The following is a 16,910-nucleotide window of genomic DNA, read 5'->3' as shown; positions in this document are numbered from 1 at the left end:
ACCAAAAATTAGATTCTAGAACGCACTATTGACCATCTCAGTGTCTTAAAGTCCAATATCTCAGCATCTTCTGTTCTAATATTTGTGACTTTATGAGTTAATTCTATGGTGGTCATGCTCCACTTCTTTTTCTGGATAATCTTTGTCATTTTTGGTCTCAATTATTTTTCTTCTTTACATAATGTCCAAATACAATTTGTAAATATCTTAATTTATAGCAGGAACTAGCTAAATCTTATGGAACAGTCAAACCAAACTACGTCACCAGTGTTCATCTTACTTGGATTGTCTACTGTTCCTCACCTACAGCCCATCTTCTTCCTGATATTTTTGGTGATGTATGTAATTACTATATCAGGGAACTTTCTGCTGATCATTGTCGTGAGGAACAATCCAAGACTACACACCCCCATGTACTTCTTTCTCACCAACCTCTCTATCATTGACATCTGTTTCTCCTCTTCTGTTGTTCCTCTGCTTCTAAAGAACACTTTAGCCAAAGACAGAAGTATTTCCTTGTTGGGATGTGCGACACAGATGTATTTTTCCTTAACCTTGGGTGGAACAGAATGTATCATACTTGCCGTCATGGCCTACGATAGATTTGCCGCTGTTTGTAGACCATTACATTACAACGCAATAATGAACAAGATGTTGTGTTTCTATCTAGCTGTAGGGTCATGGAGTGCCGGATTCATTAACTCTTTTGCACAGGTGTCCCTCACGTTCCAACTCCCATTTTGCAAGTGTCACGGCATCAACCACTACTTTTGTGAGGTTCCTGCTTTCATCCGAATGTCTTGTGGAGATACTTTCCGTAATGAGTTATCCATATTTATCACAGGAGGAATTATTGTTATGTGCACCTTCTTCTTGACTCTAATATCCTATGTCCATATTATCTCCAGTATCCTGAAGATTGCTTCATCACAGGGTAGGCAGAAAGCCTTCTCGACGTGTTCCTCTCACCTCATGGTGGTCACCATCTACTATGGGACTATTATGCTCATGTATCTACAGCCACACTCAAATAAATATATTCATTGCTCTTATAAATCAGAGAATGTGGTTTCTGTTCTTTATACCTCGGTAATACCAATGTTGAACCCTTTTATATATAGTATGAGAAACCAGGACGTGAAAAACACCATCGTGACTTAACTGAAGAGGAAGCAATGGAAATAAATCTAGCTCATTACATATATGGGTTACATTAAACATTTTCTGATTTGAGCCCAGGTCTTCTCTGAAAGACTAGATTGCATCATCCTCTTTGGCTGCCATCACGCTGCCAATGGTATAATCTTACTAGACCCAGAATCTACTTGACAACATGTGTCTTAAGTCTAGAGGTGGAGGAAGTCTTAGCAATGAGAAATGGCAAAAGATGTGTAAAGGAGTTGTTTAGATTAGAGATGAGTGAACAGTAAAATGTTCGAGGAGCATTTTCCCCCCATAGACTGTAATAGGGTTCGATATTCGTTTCGAGTAGCCCCTCAATATTTGACTACTCGAATCGAATATCGAACCCTATTACAGTCTATGGGGGGAAAATGCTTGTTTCAGGGGTAGGCAACGTTCAATCAAATTATACTTACCAAGTCCACAAGTGAGGGTCGGGCTGGATCCTCGGAGCAGTATTCTCCGTGCAGCGTCCCCGCGGCATCTTCCGGCTCTTCATTCACTCTGCCAGGCATCGGGCCTGGGCAGAACCGACTGCGCATGCCCGCACTACAAGCGGACATGCGCAGTCGGCTCTGCCCAGGCCCGATGCCTGGCAGAGTAAATGAAGAGCCGGAAGACGCCGCGGGGAAGCTGCACGGAGAAGACTTCTAAAGGTAGGAGAAGAATCAGCGTTGATTTGCCGACTGTATAGCATTTGGACAATCAATGCTGGTTCTGCATCGAACTTTTACATTCGAACAGCGAGTGGTACTCGATCGAATATGAGTATTTTGAATACCGTAGTATTCGATCGAATACCTACTCGATCGAGTACTACTCGCTCATCTCTAGTTCAGATATATTGATTTTATGACCTACCCTATAGGTGGAAAGAATGGCTAGAAGTCCTCAAGCTGGCCAGCAATACAGGGCTGCTTCCAGCACCTTTACTACATGCAATCTAGGGCCAGAAGATTAAGACTAAATGTACTGTCTATTACTGTATGCTTTGAAGACCTGGTGATATGTATATTTCAATAATTTTTAAGGTGGTTCTATACATTGTCATGGGTTAGATAGGATAGTCTACTAAATATTCAACCTCTTATTCCCTTAGCAATATATCAAATTTATAAATGACCTGCCACAACTTGACGTATAGTTACCCCAATCCTACCCATGTGACCTCTTAGGTGCCATGGATAATAGTCACCATGGTACAGTATGTAAGTGCTTAGATGAAGCAATGGGGTCACCTGTCACCCCATTAGGGCTTGGCAAATATTGGATGCCAATGGCAGACAGAAGACTAACAAATCTCACGAGTCAGCTTGGTTATGTGTAAGTCCAAATACATTGCCTATCAGTAAAATCCTGAAGATCACAATATCACGGTCCACAGTGGAACTCAAATGAGATAAAAATAAAATTTATGGGGAAAAAAAGAAATTAAATGGCACAAAATATATTTAAAAAAAAAATGAAATACAGGAAAATTAAAGAAAAAGTGGCATAAATTATTTGGTATCACCACACTCATCGATGAATGCAATAAAAAAAGAGATTGCGTATTGCAATTCTTTTTTTTTTCCATTAACCTATTTGATTTTACTTTGCAAAAGTTGTTAAAATTAAAAAAAAAGCTGAATAATGAAATGCATAATAAATAAATTAAACCAGAAATTTCAGTTTTTCCTCTTTTCCAAAATATTTAAAGAAGGATTGTAAGTTATTCAATAAAAATTAGTGGCATTGACAAATGTAAAATCTGTGGAAAAATTGTAAATAAAAAAGTTTTATATTTTTTAAATGTTAGAACTTTTTTTTTGCTTTTTTGTCCTCACAATGCCCACCCAACACTTTCAATAGTAACCTTGTGTTTCATAATGTCACAGGTTCATATTCAAATGGAGAATATTTCTAATTGTAGACCACTAAGATCCAGAAAAAAAATGTCAGAATGTGGTGGAATTGGAAAAAAACACCAATTTTTTAAGGGTTCAGCTTTAAGACCGGGGTCCCACGAGCCAGAAACGCCATGGGAAAAATGATGGCATTTTACAGCAAGGGCAAAGTGGATGGGATTATTGCAAATCCCATGCCCACTTTGTAGTAAAAACCAGGGCATGGACACTCACTATACCAGTACTAGGCTGGTACAAAGGCCTCTTGGAAGGTCGAGCATGATGTTAAAGGGAGCAGCCTTTATAGGGCCATATCACTGAGATTCTGTCTTCCTAATTACATCAGGGAAGACAGGCTTGCACATTCCAGTGAGCGCCCTCTATTGGTTTGCAACACTGAGGCACCTGACTTCCTAATTACATCATGGAAGACAGATTTGTATATTCTTCCCATAGTCCCTTGCAAAGTGGAGTGCAAAAGGCTTAATAAGTCTCCACACACCTATATGGTGGTCTCTGCCCAAGGAGGGATGATACCCCCCTTACCCTGTCTAAGCCTCTCACCTCTACCAGGTTAGTCTTCTCTACATCGGGCTGATGAGATGCAATAACATCAAAACGGCTGTCCTGGGTTGAAAGACTATACCTGGTAATAATCCCAGCATCATTGCAAAACAAAGGCCTCTTGGAAGGTCGAGCATGATGTTAAAGGGATCAGCCTTTATTGGGCCATATCACTGAGATTCTGTCTTCCTAATTACATCAGGGAAGACAGGCTTGCACATTCCAGTGAGCGCCCTCTATTGGTTTGCAACACTGAGGCACCTGACTTCCTAATTACATCATGGAATACAGATTTGCATATTCTTCCCATATACCAGCACTAAGGAATATGAGAGTTTGTGATTTCTGCTACAGCCAAAGTGGACCTATTTATGACAAATGACCACTACTCCGTCACTTTTACCAAAAACAAACCATAGGAAAGTTTTGAGTAAGGAAAATTCACAAGTTCCCTTTTGATGTTACCAGAAGACTAGAGGGCTGGAAGCTACTACAGTAGAATCTGGCCTCTGTTTTGAGAGATTTATGACATATCGATGCCAAAGTTTTCGAATATCCGGAATTCTAAACATTCGAGAAATTTGGAAAAAAATTAAATTGATGCCGATTACTGAATTGATTCACTCATCTCTAAAGATCCTAAAAATGAAAAATAATAATACATCATAGTAATATTTATAATATGTGTCTGTAATGTTACATAAACTACAAATAAATTGCTAATATGAAAATATCCCTGTAGAATAGATAATGATTTGCTCCACAGGTCCTACATTCTCGCGTGTAATTGACTTCTGGGATTCAACAAATTACTACTGGGAGACTGGAGAACATATAAGAGGATGTTTTTCTTCCAAGGCCCCAGAGCCGTTATCCTATCCATAAAGATTTTTCTGCTTATTCCACAATGGTCCATGGTAAGTTTTGCTGACACATGATAATAAATGTAAAGACAAAGAACCAACAGTAAAAATTTTATTTATTTTAGAAGTATTTTCATGGACCAAGAAGGCTACTTGCCTCTATTTTTTTTCTTTAAGAACCAGTATTGATCATCTGATGCTAAAACTTGAAGCTAAGGTGCCTTCAATCTATTAGGAAGCATCAAATGTTCTAATATTTGCGTCCTTCTAATTCTATAATGGTGGTCGTGCTGAAGAAGACTACACTTGTTTTGTTCGGGATTCTTTGTCATTATTGGTCTCTTCCCCCTTTTCGTAACATCAACAATGATTTGTCAATATTTTTATTTGTATCAGGAGCCAAGTAAGTGTCATGGAACAGTCAAACCAAACTACGTCCCCAGTGTTCATCTTACTTGGGTTGTCTACTGTCCCTCACCTACAGCCCATCTTCTTCCTTATATTTTTGATCATGTATGTGATTACGATATCAGGGAACCTTCTACTGATCATCGTTGCAAGGGTCAATCCAAAACTACACACCCCCATGTACTTCTTTCTCACCAACCTCTCTATGATTGATATCTGTTTGTCTTCCTCTGTCGTTCCTCTGCTCCTAAAGAACACTTTAGCCAAAGACAGAAGTATTTCCTTATTGGGATGTGCGACACAGATGTGTTTGTCCTTAACTTTGGGTGGAACTGAATGCATAACACTTGCTGTCATGGCCTATGATAGATTTGCTGCTATTTGTAGACCGTTACATTATAACACCATAATGAACAGGACGTTGTGTTTCTATCTAGCTGTAGGGTCATGGAGTGCCGGCTTCATTAACTCTATTGTGCAGGTGATCTTCACCTTCCAACTCCCATTCTGCAAGTGTCATGATGTCAACCATTACTTTTGTGAGATACCTGCTTTCATGCGAATGTCTTGTGGAGATACTTTCCGTAATGAGTTATCCATATATATCACTGGAGGACTTCTTGTTATGTGCACCTTCTTCTTGACTCTAATATCCTATGTCCATATTATCTCCAGTATTCTGAAGATTGCTTCATCACAGGGTAGGCAGAAAGCCTTCTCCACATGTTCCTCTCACCTCACGGTGGTCACCATCTACTATGGGACTATTATGATCATGTATCTGAAGCCATACTCAAATAAGAATGCGCATTGTTCTTATAAAACAGAGAATGTGATTTCTGTTCTTTATACATCATTAACTCCAATGTTGAACCCGTTTATATATAGTATGAGGAACAAGGATGTCAAAAACACCATCATGGCTCAACTAAGAAGGAAGCAATGGAAATAAATTTACATTTTTTTTATGGATAGATTTTGGATACCATTAAATCTTGTGTGACTTGAACCCTGTCCTCCTCAGAAAGGCTAGATGTTGACACCTACTTTGGCTGCTACTGCTTTTCAGGTGTCAGAAAAATTTATAGTTGTACCATATTAGCCAGTGGATATGAAATATAAAGATTGAAAGCTCTCAGTAGTTGATATCTTTTTAATAGCTAATAGAAATGAGCGGACACTAAAATGTCCGAGGTTCGAAATCCGATTCGAACAGCCGCACACTGTTCAACTGTTCGAACGGAATTCGAACCCCATTATAGTCTATGGGGGGAAATGCTCGTTTCAGGGGTACGCAAAATTCAATAAAATTATACTTACCAAGTCCACGAGTGACAGTCGGGCTGGATTCTCCTTGAAGTCTTCTCCCGGCGCAGCGTCCCCGCGTCTTCTTCTGACTGGAATTCACTCTGCCTAGGCATCGGGGCCTAGGCAGAGCCGACTGCGCATGTGCGTTCATGCGCGGACATGCGCAGTCAGCTCTGCCCGTCCCGACGCCTGAGCAGAGCCGACTGCGCATGTGAGGGCATGCCCGCGCATGCGCAGTCGGCTCTGCCTAGGCCAGATGCCAAGGCAGAGTGAATTCCAGCCGGAAGACGCTGCGGGGCCGCTGCACGGAGAAGACTTCTAAAGGTAAGAGAAGAACCAGCGATGATTGGCAGAATGTATAGCATTCTGCCAATCAACGCTGGTTCTGCATCGAACCTTAAACTTCAAACAGCTAGTAGTGTTCGATCGAGTACGAGTATTTCGAAAACCGTAGTATTCAATCGAACACCTACTCGATCGAACACTACTCGCTCATCTCTAATAGCTAACAAAAAATGTTGACATATTGCGAGCTTTCGGGACTACTTGGTTCCTTCATCAGGTGTCATAATGGTTCCATATTGAGCATCCACTTCATGCCAAATGTCTTCATTCCAGAGATGGAATAAGTGTCAAAAAACTTGACAACAATGGTATTGTCATTTCTATTCATATTTTATTTTTTCTTACTTTTTTCAATATTCTTCTTTTCAACTGCGCTACTACTTGCGGAAAAACTCCCATAATCTAGTACCAAAGAAGTTGTCAATCTGGTGGCTAGGCATTATGCACGATCTATTACTTGTGGCCTATCTTGGACAACCCACGATCACATTTTGTGGCCTATCTTGAACAACCACTTTATGTTTTGTTATTAAGACATTGGTTTTGTATTGTAACTACCTACAACAACATATGGCTTTATCTGCTGTATTCTGAGATTATTTGGAGGGCTTATGCCAGGGTGCTTTACTTTTGACTATGATAGCCCTCACCTATTCTTTTCTGGGCAATCATTCTTCTAGAAGCCACAGATCTCCAGAAAGAACATGAAAGTCAGACTGATATTCTGCAGGAGTTACAGGGATTGGACTGCAGAAGATGGAGGTAAAGCTATTTTTTTCTGATGAAGCTCCCTGTTTGGGACATCTGGAAGAAGGATTGTCCAAAATAAAAAAAAGCCAAGCACTACTTTAAGTTCTGTTTCCTGTCAACAGTAAAGCATCTGGAGGCCATTTATGTTTGGGGTTGACCTTCATCCAGAGGAGTGGGCCCACTAGCAATTTAGCCTAAAACACTTCCATGAATAAAGAAACATCCTCCAAGAGCAACATCTCCCAACCTACCAGGAGACATTTAGTAATGATAAATGCTGACTCTAGCATGATGGAGCACCATATCCACAAATGGTTTGGTGAACAAGAAATTAACATTTTGGGTCCATGACCAGAAATCGCTCAACCCCATTGAGAACCTGTGGTCAATCCTCAAAAAGCAGTTGGTTGCACAAAACACAGAAATTGATAAATTTCAAGCAATGATTAGGCAAGAATGGGTTGACACCAGTCAGGATTTGACCAGGAGGCTGATATCCAGCATGCCATGGCTAATTACATGAGGGTTAAGAGTGTAAATATTCAGTCTTTGTATAAACATCATGTATTTGTCATTAAAAGTGTAACAAATTATGAAATGCTTATAATTGTACCTCAATAGCCATAGAAACATCTAACAAATATCTAAAAACAATGAAGCAGCAAAACTTTCTTAAAATTTTTTTTCTATCTCAAAACTTTTGGCCACGACCATATACAGATGAGCCAGGCTGCAACCAAAAGACTCCACACAGTGAGAGTACAGATACTTGTAAATATATCTGTTGGGCATCTGCCCATTAGTTTGTTTACAATTGGTAATAAGACAACAAGCCATATGTTGAGTGCGCCATGCCACTCGTCATTGAAGATCCGCTGGACTACTGGGCAGCCAAACTGGATTTGTGGCCACAACTGACCGAGTTTGCTTTGGAAAAGCTGTCCTGCCTGGCCAGTAGTGTGGCATCAGAGTGGGTGTTTAGTGTGTTGGAGGCCATAGGTACCCCAAGGAAATCCTGTCTGTACACCCAAAATGTGGAGACACTGACCTTTGTCAAGATGAAGCAGACGTGGATCAGCCAGGATTTACGCCCACCAATGCCTTATGCAGAAAATTAAATCATCCATGCTGCCTCACCCAAACCTTAACAAAAGAGACCGGATTCTTCTGGCTACCTGCCTCAGCTACTATTCTGATGCTGCCACTTGCCTGATGCCACACATCTGATGCCAAGTGCTCCTTCTTACAGCCACCATTGTCAGCAGGTACTGTTGTGCCACCCACCCCCCACTCTGTTACCGACTCACTCTATGGCTTCCTCATGCTGCTTCCACCTCCTCATTCTGTGACCAGGTCACTCTATGGCCGTGATGGCGAACCTATGATTTGCGTGCCAGAGAGGGCATGCAGAGCCCTCTGTTTGCTCTCCGGTACAGATTCCCCATTACTGAGCAATCTATTCTGAAAGCTGTCACTGTAGGATGCGGTCCATGCGACTGCGGCCTACACTGACTACAGAGCGTGACCTTTGCTCTGGAGCAGGCACGATGATGTTAGTCATCAGCACCTGCAGTCAAAAGGAGGAAGATGCCCAGCGGCTCTTTATAGGACTTCCAGTAAGTGTGTGTGGGGGGGGGGGGATTGGAGACTATTGTGGAGCATTTAATACTGTATGCGGGGAGGGGGGCCACTGTGAAGCATTGAATACTGTGTGTGTTTCTTCTGTGCAGCATTTAATACTGTATGGAGAGGGGGGCTACTGCAGAGCATTTAATACTGTGTGGGGGACTACTGTGCAGCATTTAACGATGTGTGGGGAGGGGGGCTATTGTGGAGCATAAAATACTGTGTGGGGGAAGCCTGTTGTGAAGTATATAATACTGTGGGGGGGGGGGGGCTACTGTGGAGCATATAATACTGTCTGGGGGCCCAAAGTGGAGTATATAATACTTTGTGGAGGTCCAAAGTGGAGCATATAATACTGTATGATAGACCCTGCAGGGCAGATTGTATTGTGTGGGATCCCTTCACTATTTATAGCACACAGTATCTGTTTTATAGCAGACATGATATTTATCCAAGCCATAATAACATTGCGTGATCACTATAAAACTGATCCTGTGCAATGTAAATAAGGAATATTAATTGTTCAAAAGTATCAAATGCAGAGACCTCTGAAGCCAAAAAAGAAAGTAGGAGTGGATCCAAAACAGAGATGACACGTGAATGCAATATTTGCATGTCTTCTGTGTTTTGTACCCACTCCTGCTTTTGGCTACCAAGTCATAAGCCAGTTCTGATAGGACCCTACAGGCCTTACAGCTATAGAGAAAAGATCCATTGGGCATCTTATTTTTCCTTCTGCCTAACAGATCAGAAGAAGGGTCAAATAAATGATGATGTCAGACAGGCTAAAATGGCAAAATAGTGACCCAGTCGTGAAGTAGGGAGGGTGGGAACAGCATGAGAAGGGACATAATGTTGAGGTGGCAGCAGCCTTAGGTGGCCATAGAGCAGTGATGGTGAACCTTTTTGAGACCGAGTGCCCAGACTGCAACCCAAAACCCACTAAATGATCGTGAAGTGCCAACACTGCAATATAACCTTAATATTCTGCAAATGCACAATTGTGGACAGTTACGGACCCACAACTTATAGTCATGCAACTGGAGTTTTACAGAGCTTGTGTCGTGTGTCATATTGACTCACTGTATTGTTTCACTACCACAGCAGACTCCCTATGCATGTTACTGCAAGGCACAATGTTCTACACCACTATACAGGCTCTCTGCAGCCTATCATCTCCATTTGCTTCTCCAACTTCTCTTCCTCCCTGCCAATGCCAGTTATCATTCATAAAGGAATATGTGTCCAGTAAACAGCAATCTGCACCCAGTCATCTGGCTGATCTGCAACTTGAATTCCCACTGGGTAAAGTTACTGGCAGTGCGGTTGCTGCCAGGCCAGTTATGGAATCTGCTGCATTTCTCCAACATATGGCAGTCTCAAAGGAGAATACCTGGCTATCTGTATTTCTCAGGTATCCTTGTAAATGTCCATGCACTTATGGCCACTTGGGAAGTGACAATAAATTAGCTGCAATGGCCCAATGAATGAATGTTTTGAGCATCAGAGGTCACAGTCTAGAAATGCAGCAAGAACTGGTGCTTTCTAGTACTGACATCTCCTCGTGGAGATCCCCATATGGGGATAACCGCAGGATAATCCAGGTTCTTTTCTGCCTCACAAGAGTTGTTTTAAGAGTCAGAATCCTTTCCATTTCAGAAGATATTCTATCTTTTTTTTTTCAGTCTTGTGACTCATTGGTGCTGCATCTGTTCCCCTAAAGGGAAAAATTTTGGTGATTTTTTTTTGTTTACTTTTCAAATGGCAGACTCGTTACTATTGTGCCACAAATTATTCTTCAAATTCTATAGTTGGCATATAAAAAAAAAAATAAACAAACAAACCCACCATTGCTTCTTCTAATACCAATATAATTTTGGTGCGGCATTCTGCTCTCGTAAAGGGATAATTTTTGATCAGGTTTTTTTTTTTTTTTTTGAAAGCCAATTCCTCACTTTGCATTTAGGCTCACAGCCACAAATTTGTTTCTCAAATAACAAGCCTTTAGCACTTACAAGCCACCAAAACGAGATAACTTTTCTAAAAAAAAAAAACCCAAAACATTACTTTTTATAGTACAGTTGCCAGGTGTCTATAAAAACCATGGCCAAGCACCTTTCCTAAATAAAAGGATAAGTTCTGGGACACCTTAAAATTTGTAAAAGTGAGTGCGATCTCAATATTTGGTTAAAGTCAGAGTTGTATTCTCTACTTATCCACTTTTTCCAAAGACATACATGTAACTTTTACTTTGAAGTAACTTTAGCATTGTTTTCCTTAGAGAGCTAAAAATTTGATAGGTTCTTAGGAGGCCTGAGACCATTTGACAGTATACTTTATGACGTATGTTTGGTACTTAAATATGGCAGCTTCCCTGGAGTTAAGCGGCTGCCACAGCCATCAGTTCTTTGTTGTATTATACAGAAAAAAATGGCACTAATGCCCATGATCAATGCCCCCACTGATCGCGGATACTGAGGCGCCCATTCAAGGTTGACGGAGGTGCCATTTTCCCAACGGCACATGGATGCTGACAATTTTGACCAGAATGAGATTAGTGGCCAGCATTCCATTGCCATGACAGCCAGGAACTTATTAAAGGCTCCCAGGTCTGCCTTGCATATACTTCTATTACATGCTTCTATCTGCAGCCTGTAAAAGAAGTGAATGTATTTTGGCTGCACAGTAAACACTGTTAAAACTAAGTCTGTAAAAAAATGTACACAAATGCACATTCAAAAAAATCAAAATCAAAAATTGAAAAATGTCACCAGAGGGAAAGGTTTTAAGCCATTTTTAGCTGTGGTTCAAAGTGAACTTGCTTGACCAGAAGAAAATCTTGGACCTGAGCCAAACAAACCCAATATGAAACAAATGCTGAGAGGTTTGTCCAACTCTACTTCTAAAGGGTTAACATCTTGTGACATTTTATTTATTTCTCAAATTTTAATTTGGATTGTACCATGTTGGCTGTAAAAAAGCAGATGGAGCCTCCATCTGACTTCAAAATATTCTCACTTGTCTCCTAAAGATGATATAGGAATAGGAAGTTGGATTTAGGCTGCTGATGCTCAGGCAGCTACAAAGGATAGGACATCAACTTTTAACTATTCAGATGCTTCTGTCAACTGTGATGTCATTACTGAAGACTTTGATTGGCACAAATGGGAGGCCACTGCTTATGTTAGCTGAGAGGCCTGTAAGCACAATGGGGATTGAAGGCCATGATAGACTGGCCCACTAGAGTACCATTCAATCATCCAGTGGACCAAAGCTCTTACCCAACAATGTTTCAGCAGAAGACACCTAAATTTGAAGGGAAATATGGTTGATGGTCTATGATCTATGTTTGGATATTGGACCCCAGATTAATTTTATCTGGTAGACCCAAGGAGCCATAACATACATTGGATGTTGGGCCCCAGATTAATTTTATCTGATATATATATATATATATATATATATATATATATATATATATATATATATATATCTCCTATTAATATTATAAATGTGAAAGTTTGTGAGTTTGTGGGTTTGTGTGTTTGCATGTTTGCATGTTCGGATGTTTGTTCCTCAATCACAGAAAAACCGCTCCACCGATTTGGCTGAAATTTTCCACAAACATAGTTAATACACCCGATTAAACAATAGGCTACTTTTCGTCACAATAGCGCACATACGTTTGTGCCAGGACTCCCACAAACCCAAACTCACACCACCATCTCTGCAATCTCGCACACTTTGGACCATAGCAAGCCCCAAAATTCATATTGCCCTCTACAGCCTCGCCCCTAACCCCACACAATCACATATACATATACTTTACCACTTTGCCCCTCACCTTACCGATACTCCAGGAGGCTCTCTTTAACGCTCCGGAGCAGCCATGTTTGCCGACCCCCACATCTCTGACAATCCGTGACACCGCCCACCCATGTCAATACCCCTAGGCGGTCTAATAAATGCAAAAAAAAAAGTTTAAAAAAAGTAAAAAAAATATTTAAAAAAATAAATAAAAAGGATTAAAAATTCAAATCACCCCCCTTTCCCTAGAACACATATAAAAGTAGTTAAAAACTGTGAAACATATACATGTTAGGTATCCCCACGTCCGAAATCGCCCGCTCTACAAAGATATACAAATATTTTTCCTGTTTGGTAAACGCCGTAGCGGGAAAAATGGTCAAAAGTGCCAAACCGCCATTTTTTCACTGTTTTGATTCTAATAAAAATTTGAATAAAAAGTGATCAAAGCAATAACATTTCCCAAAAATGGTAGAACTACAAAGTACACCCGGCCCCACAAAAAAAGACGCCCTATACATCCCCGTACACGCACATATAAAACAGTTACGGCTGTCGAAATATGGCGACTTTTCAAAAAAAATTTTTTTAACACAGTTTTGGATTTTTTTTAAGGGGTCAAAATGTAAATAAAACCATATAAATTTGGTATCCCCGGAATCGTAACGAAACACAGAATACAGGGGACATGTCATTTTGGCTGCACAGTCAACGCCGTAAAACCAAAGCCCGTAAGAAAGTCGCAGAAATGCATTTTTTCTTCAAATCCACCCCATTCTGAATTTTTTCCCTGCTTCCCAGTACATTATATAGAATAATTAATGGTGGCATCATGAAGAAAAATTTGTCCCAGGAAAAATTAAGACCTCTTATGGCTCTGGGAGTGGAGAAATAAAAAAGTTATGGGGTTTAGAAGGAGGGGAGTCAAAAACGAAAATCAAAACATGCCATCGGCGGGAAAGGGTTAATTTCAAATACTTCTGTCCCAAAGTCACTATGTACAGTTTCTCACAACACCGTATATATAGCAGCTCTAATACAAAGTAACTTCAACACAAAAGTCTCACGTATTCTCTGAATTACAGCAAAAACAAGATACAAAGTTACATTTCATATCCCATACCTTATACACAGTACGAAAACCTTACCCCCGCCTGTATATACCCACTTCTACAATCACCGCAGACGAAGTCGCGGGTAACAGCTAGTATATATATATATATATATATATATATATATATATATATAATGGTTCCATGGGTCTACCAAATAAAACTAATCTGGGGCCCAACATCCAATGTATGTTATGGTTCCTTGGGTCTACCGGATAAAATTAATCTGGGGCCAGGGGCCACACGGTGGCTCAGTGGTTAGCACTGCAGCCCTGCAGCACTGGAGTCCTGGTGTTCAAATCCCACCATGGGCAAAAAAAAACATCTGCAAGGAGTTTGTATGTTCTCCCCGTGTCTGCATGGATTTCCATCCCATATTCCAAAGACATACTGATAGGGAAAAATGTACATTGTGAGCTCTATGTGGGGCTCGCAATCTACATTTAAAAAAAAAAAAAAAAATTAATCTGAGGCCCAACATCCAACTATAGATCATAGACCATCAACCATATTGCCCTTCAAATATATATAATATAGTGACTTATGTTGCCGACTAAATATTGCGCATCCCCTCTATGTCCTTGTTCAGCTAAGCCAGTTGTATAGGTTCTATGTCCATACCTGTCCTTGGTACTAATCAGAATATGTGACTGTTATGTTACATACTTGATATAAAATTATAATATATAAAAATATTAATCAGAGAATAGATAATGATTTTTTCCACAGGTCTTACATTCTAGAATATAATTGACTTAAGAGATTCAAAAATTTACTATTGGGACTTAAGAGCAATGAGCCAAGAAACATATAAGAGGACATAGATCTCATTCATTATAAGGTATCAGAGGCACTATCATGTCCATACAGATTGTTCAGCTAATTTCACAATTGTATGTGGTAAGTAATATTTACATAACCTTAATCGTAATGGTAAGAGATAGGCGTGGGAGATTTTTTAATGGTCAGGTTAACTAGAATGTTCCTTAGGTGGTCAATCACATGTTCTTTCCATTCCTCTACTATGAGCACTATAGTATGTACTGACCAAAAGTGAGTTTCCAGAAAATACTGCTAACCACCCTAGCGTGCCACAGAGAGAGGTCATTGTTTGAATATTCATGTCTTTGTAAGTGAGGTTATCAGGTCACTGAAGAAGACTATCCTTCTTTTGCTTGACATTAGTCTCAATTAGATTTCATTACCAAATTTTATCCCTTATTGTCAAAAACCACGTGTTTATATTTTTATTTATATCAGGACCGAACTAAACTTTATGGAACAGTCAAACCAAACTACGTCACCAATGTTCATCTTACTTGGGTTGTCCAATGCTCCTCACCTACAAGTTATCATCTTCATTGTATTTTTTATCATGTATGTAATTACAATATCAGGGAACCTTCTGCTGATCACGGTTGTGAGGGTCAATCCAGCTCTGCACACCCCCATGTACTTCTTTCTGACCAGCCTCTCTATCATTGACATCTCTTTCACTTCCTCTGTCGTTCCTCTGCTCCTAAAGAACACCTTGGCCAAAGACAGAAGTATTTCTTTATTGGGATGTGCGACCCAGATGTATTTTTCCTTAGCTTTGGGCGTCACAGAATGTTTAATACTTGCCGTTATGGCCTACGATAGATTTGCCGCGATTTGTAGACCATTGCACTATAACACCATAATGAACAGGACGTTGTGTTTCTATCTAGCTGTGGGTTCTTGGTCTACCAGCTTCATCAACTCTTTTGTGCAGGTGTTCCTCACGTTCCAACTCCCATTCTGCAAATGTCGCAACATCAACCACTACTTTTGTGAGATACCGGCCTTCTTACGAATGTCTTGTGGAGATACTTTCCGTAATGAATTATCTTTATGTATCGCAGGAGCCATTATTGTTATGTGCACCTTCTCCTTGACTCTGATATCCTATGTCCATATTATCTCCAGTATCCTGAAGATTGTTTCCTCAAAAGGGAGGCAGAAAGCCTTCTCCACGTGTTCCTCTCACCTCACTGTGGTCACCCTCTACTATGGGGCTATTGCGTTCATTTATTTACGGCGACACTCAAATAACTATTTTCATTGTTCTTATAAATCAGAGAATGTGGTTTCTGTCCTCTATACGGCAGTAGCTCCAATGCTGAACCCTTTTATATATAGTATAAGGAACAAGGACGTGAAGAACGCCATCATGACTCAACTGAAGAGGAAGCAATGGAAATAAAGTTAGTTCTGTAAAGGTTTCGGGTGAACATTTTCTGATTTGAGTTTAGACATCCTTGGAGGCTACATGGTGCCACCATCATTTGTTGCCATCACCTTCAGTGATATCCTACCATACTGGTCATCAGATTCACTCAACAACTTTCTCTGATATTTTTTTCTCAAATGTTTTTTGGGAGACAAAGTAAATACCATGTAATACTAGTCTTTACTGTATGTTTTTTCATATGACGTAAGACATAAGTATGGTGGAAAACTCTTTGAAGTCATGGAGTGTAAATCATGATTTCCAAAATGTTATCTGATCAATATTCATACAAATATTCAAAAAATGTATCACAATTCAACCTCTGAACCCAGTATAACATTAGGATAAGTAACAAAGGAGAAATTTATGTTGTGGAACCAGAAATTTATTGGTATTACCAAAAGAAGTCTTATGTAGCACATGGATAATTGTCAGAATTGTTTCTCCAACTGTGCCTTATTAGTTGGAGAGCATCTTATTCACGCAACTGTGAGGGTACATTCACACAGAGCTTTTTGGCTCAGATTCTGGTGCAAATCCACGCAGAATCCGCATCAGAATCCGCATGGAAAAAAAAAACCTCCCTATAGAGTTCTATGGACAGCAACAACAAGTACCAAATGTCCGTAATAGGGTAATAGGAGATCCCCAGAAGGAGGGACCTGGAGAGTTGGTGACCCGCTATTCATCCTCCATGTGTCCTCCAGGGGACTAAAACTACGGATTGTGTTTTAGTATGGATTGAGTTTTGTTCCTGTGTGGCAAAGACATACTGATAGAGAACTTAGTTTGTGAGTCCTATATGGGA

At 40.1% G+C, this 16,910-nt stretch overlaps 3 protein-coding genes across 3 annotated transcripts; all 3 read left to right on the top strand.

The window, feature by feature from the left end:
- Positions 1-237: 237 nt before the first annotated feature.
- On the top strand, positions 238-1,161 carry LOC142213026 (olfactory receptor 2F1-like). The gene has a single exon (XM_075281171.1). The coding sequence runs from the start codon at positions 238-240 to the stop codon at positions 1,159-1,161; it is 924 nt and encodes a 307-aa protein (XP_075137272.1).
- Positions 1,162-4,901: 3,740 nt separating this feature from the next.
- Positions 4,902-5,855, top strand: LOC142213025 (olfactory receptor 13C9-like). Its single transcript, XM_075281170.1, has one exon. It carries the CDS (start codon positions 4,908-4,910, stop codon positions 5,853-5,855), a length of 948 nt encoding a protein of 315 aa, XP_075137271.1. The 5' UTR covers positions 4,902-4,907.
- A 9,272-nt stretch (positions 5,856-15,127) lies between these two features.
- LOC142213399 (olfactory receptor 2F1-like) lies at positions 15,128-16,075 on the top strand. Its single transcript, XM_075281715.1, has one exon. The coding sequence runs from the start codon at positions 15,128-15,130 to the stop codon at positions 16,073-16,075; it is 948 nt and encodes a 315-aa protein (XP_075137816.1).
- The last annotated feature ends 835 nt before the right edge of the window (positions 16,076-16,910 follow it).

This window comes from Leptodactylus fuscus, chromosome 7, assembly GCF_031893055.1.
Source record: "Leptodactylus fuscus isolate aLepFus1 chromosome 7, aLepFus1.hap2, whole genome shotgun sequence".
NCBI classification, from domain to species: domain Eukaryota; kingdom Metazoa; phylum Chordata; class Amphibia; order Anura; family Leptodactylidae; genus Leptodactylus; species Leptodactylus fuscus.
The sequence above is the reverse complement of the archived record's forward strand: the minus strand, read 5'-3'. Positions and strand labels throughout refer to the sequence as shown.

What these genes read in the sequence shown, in the direction of transcription:
- LOC142213399 (XM_075281715.1), top strand. Translation starts at nt 15,128, where the DNA reads ATGGAACAGTCAAACCAAACTACGTCACCAATGTTCATCTTACTTGGG.
- LOC142213025 (XM_075281170.1), top strand. Translation starts at nt 4,908, where the DNA reads ATGGAACAGTCAAACCAAACTACGTCCCCAGTGTTCATCTTACTTGGG.
- LOC142213026 (XM_075281171.1), top strand. Translation starts at nt 238, where the DNA reads ATGGAACAGTCAAACCAAACTACGTCACCAGTGTTCATCTTACTTGGA.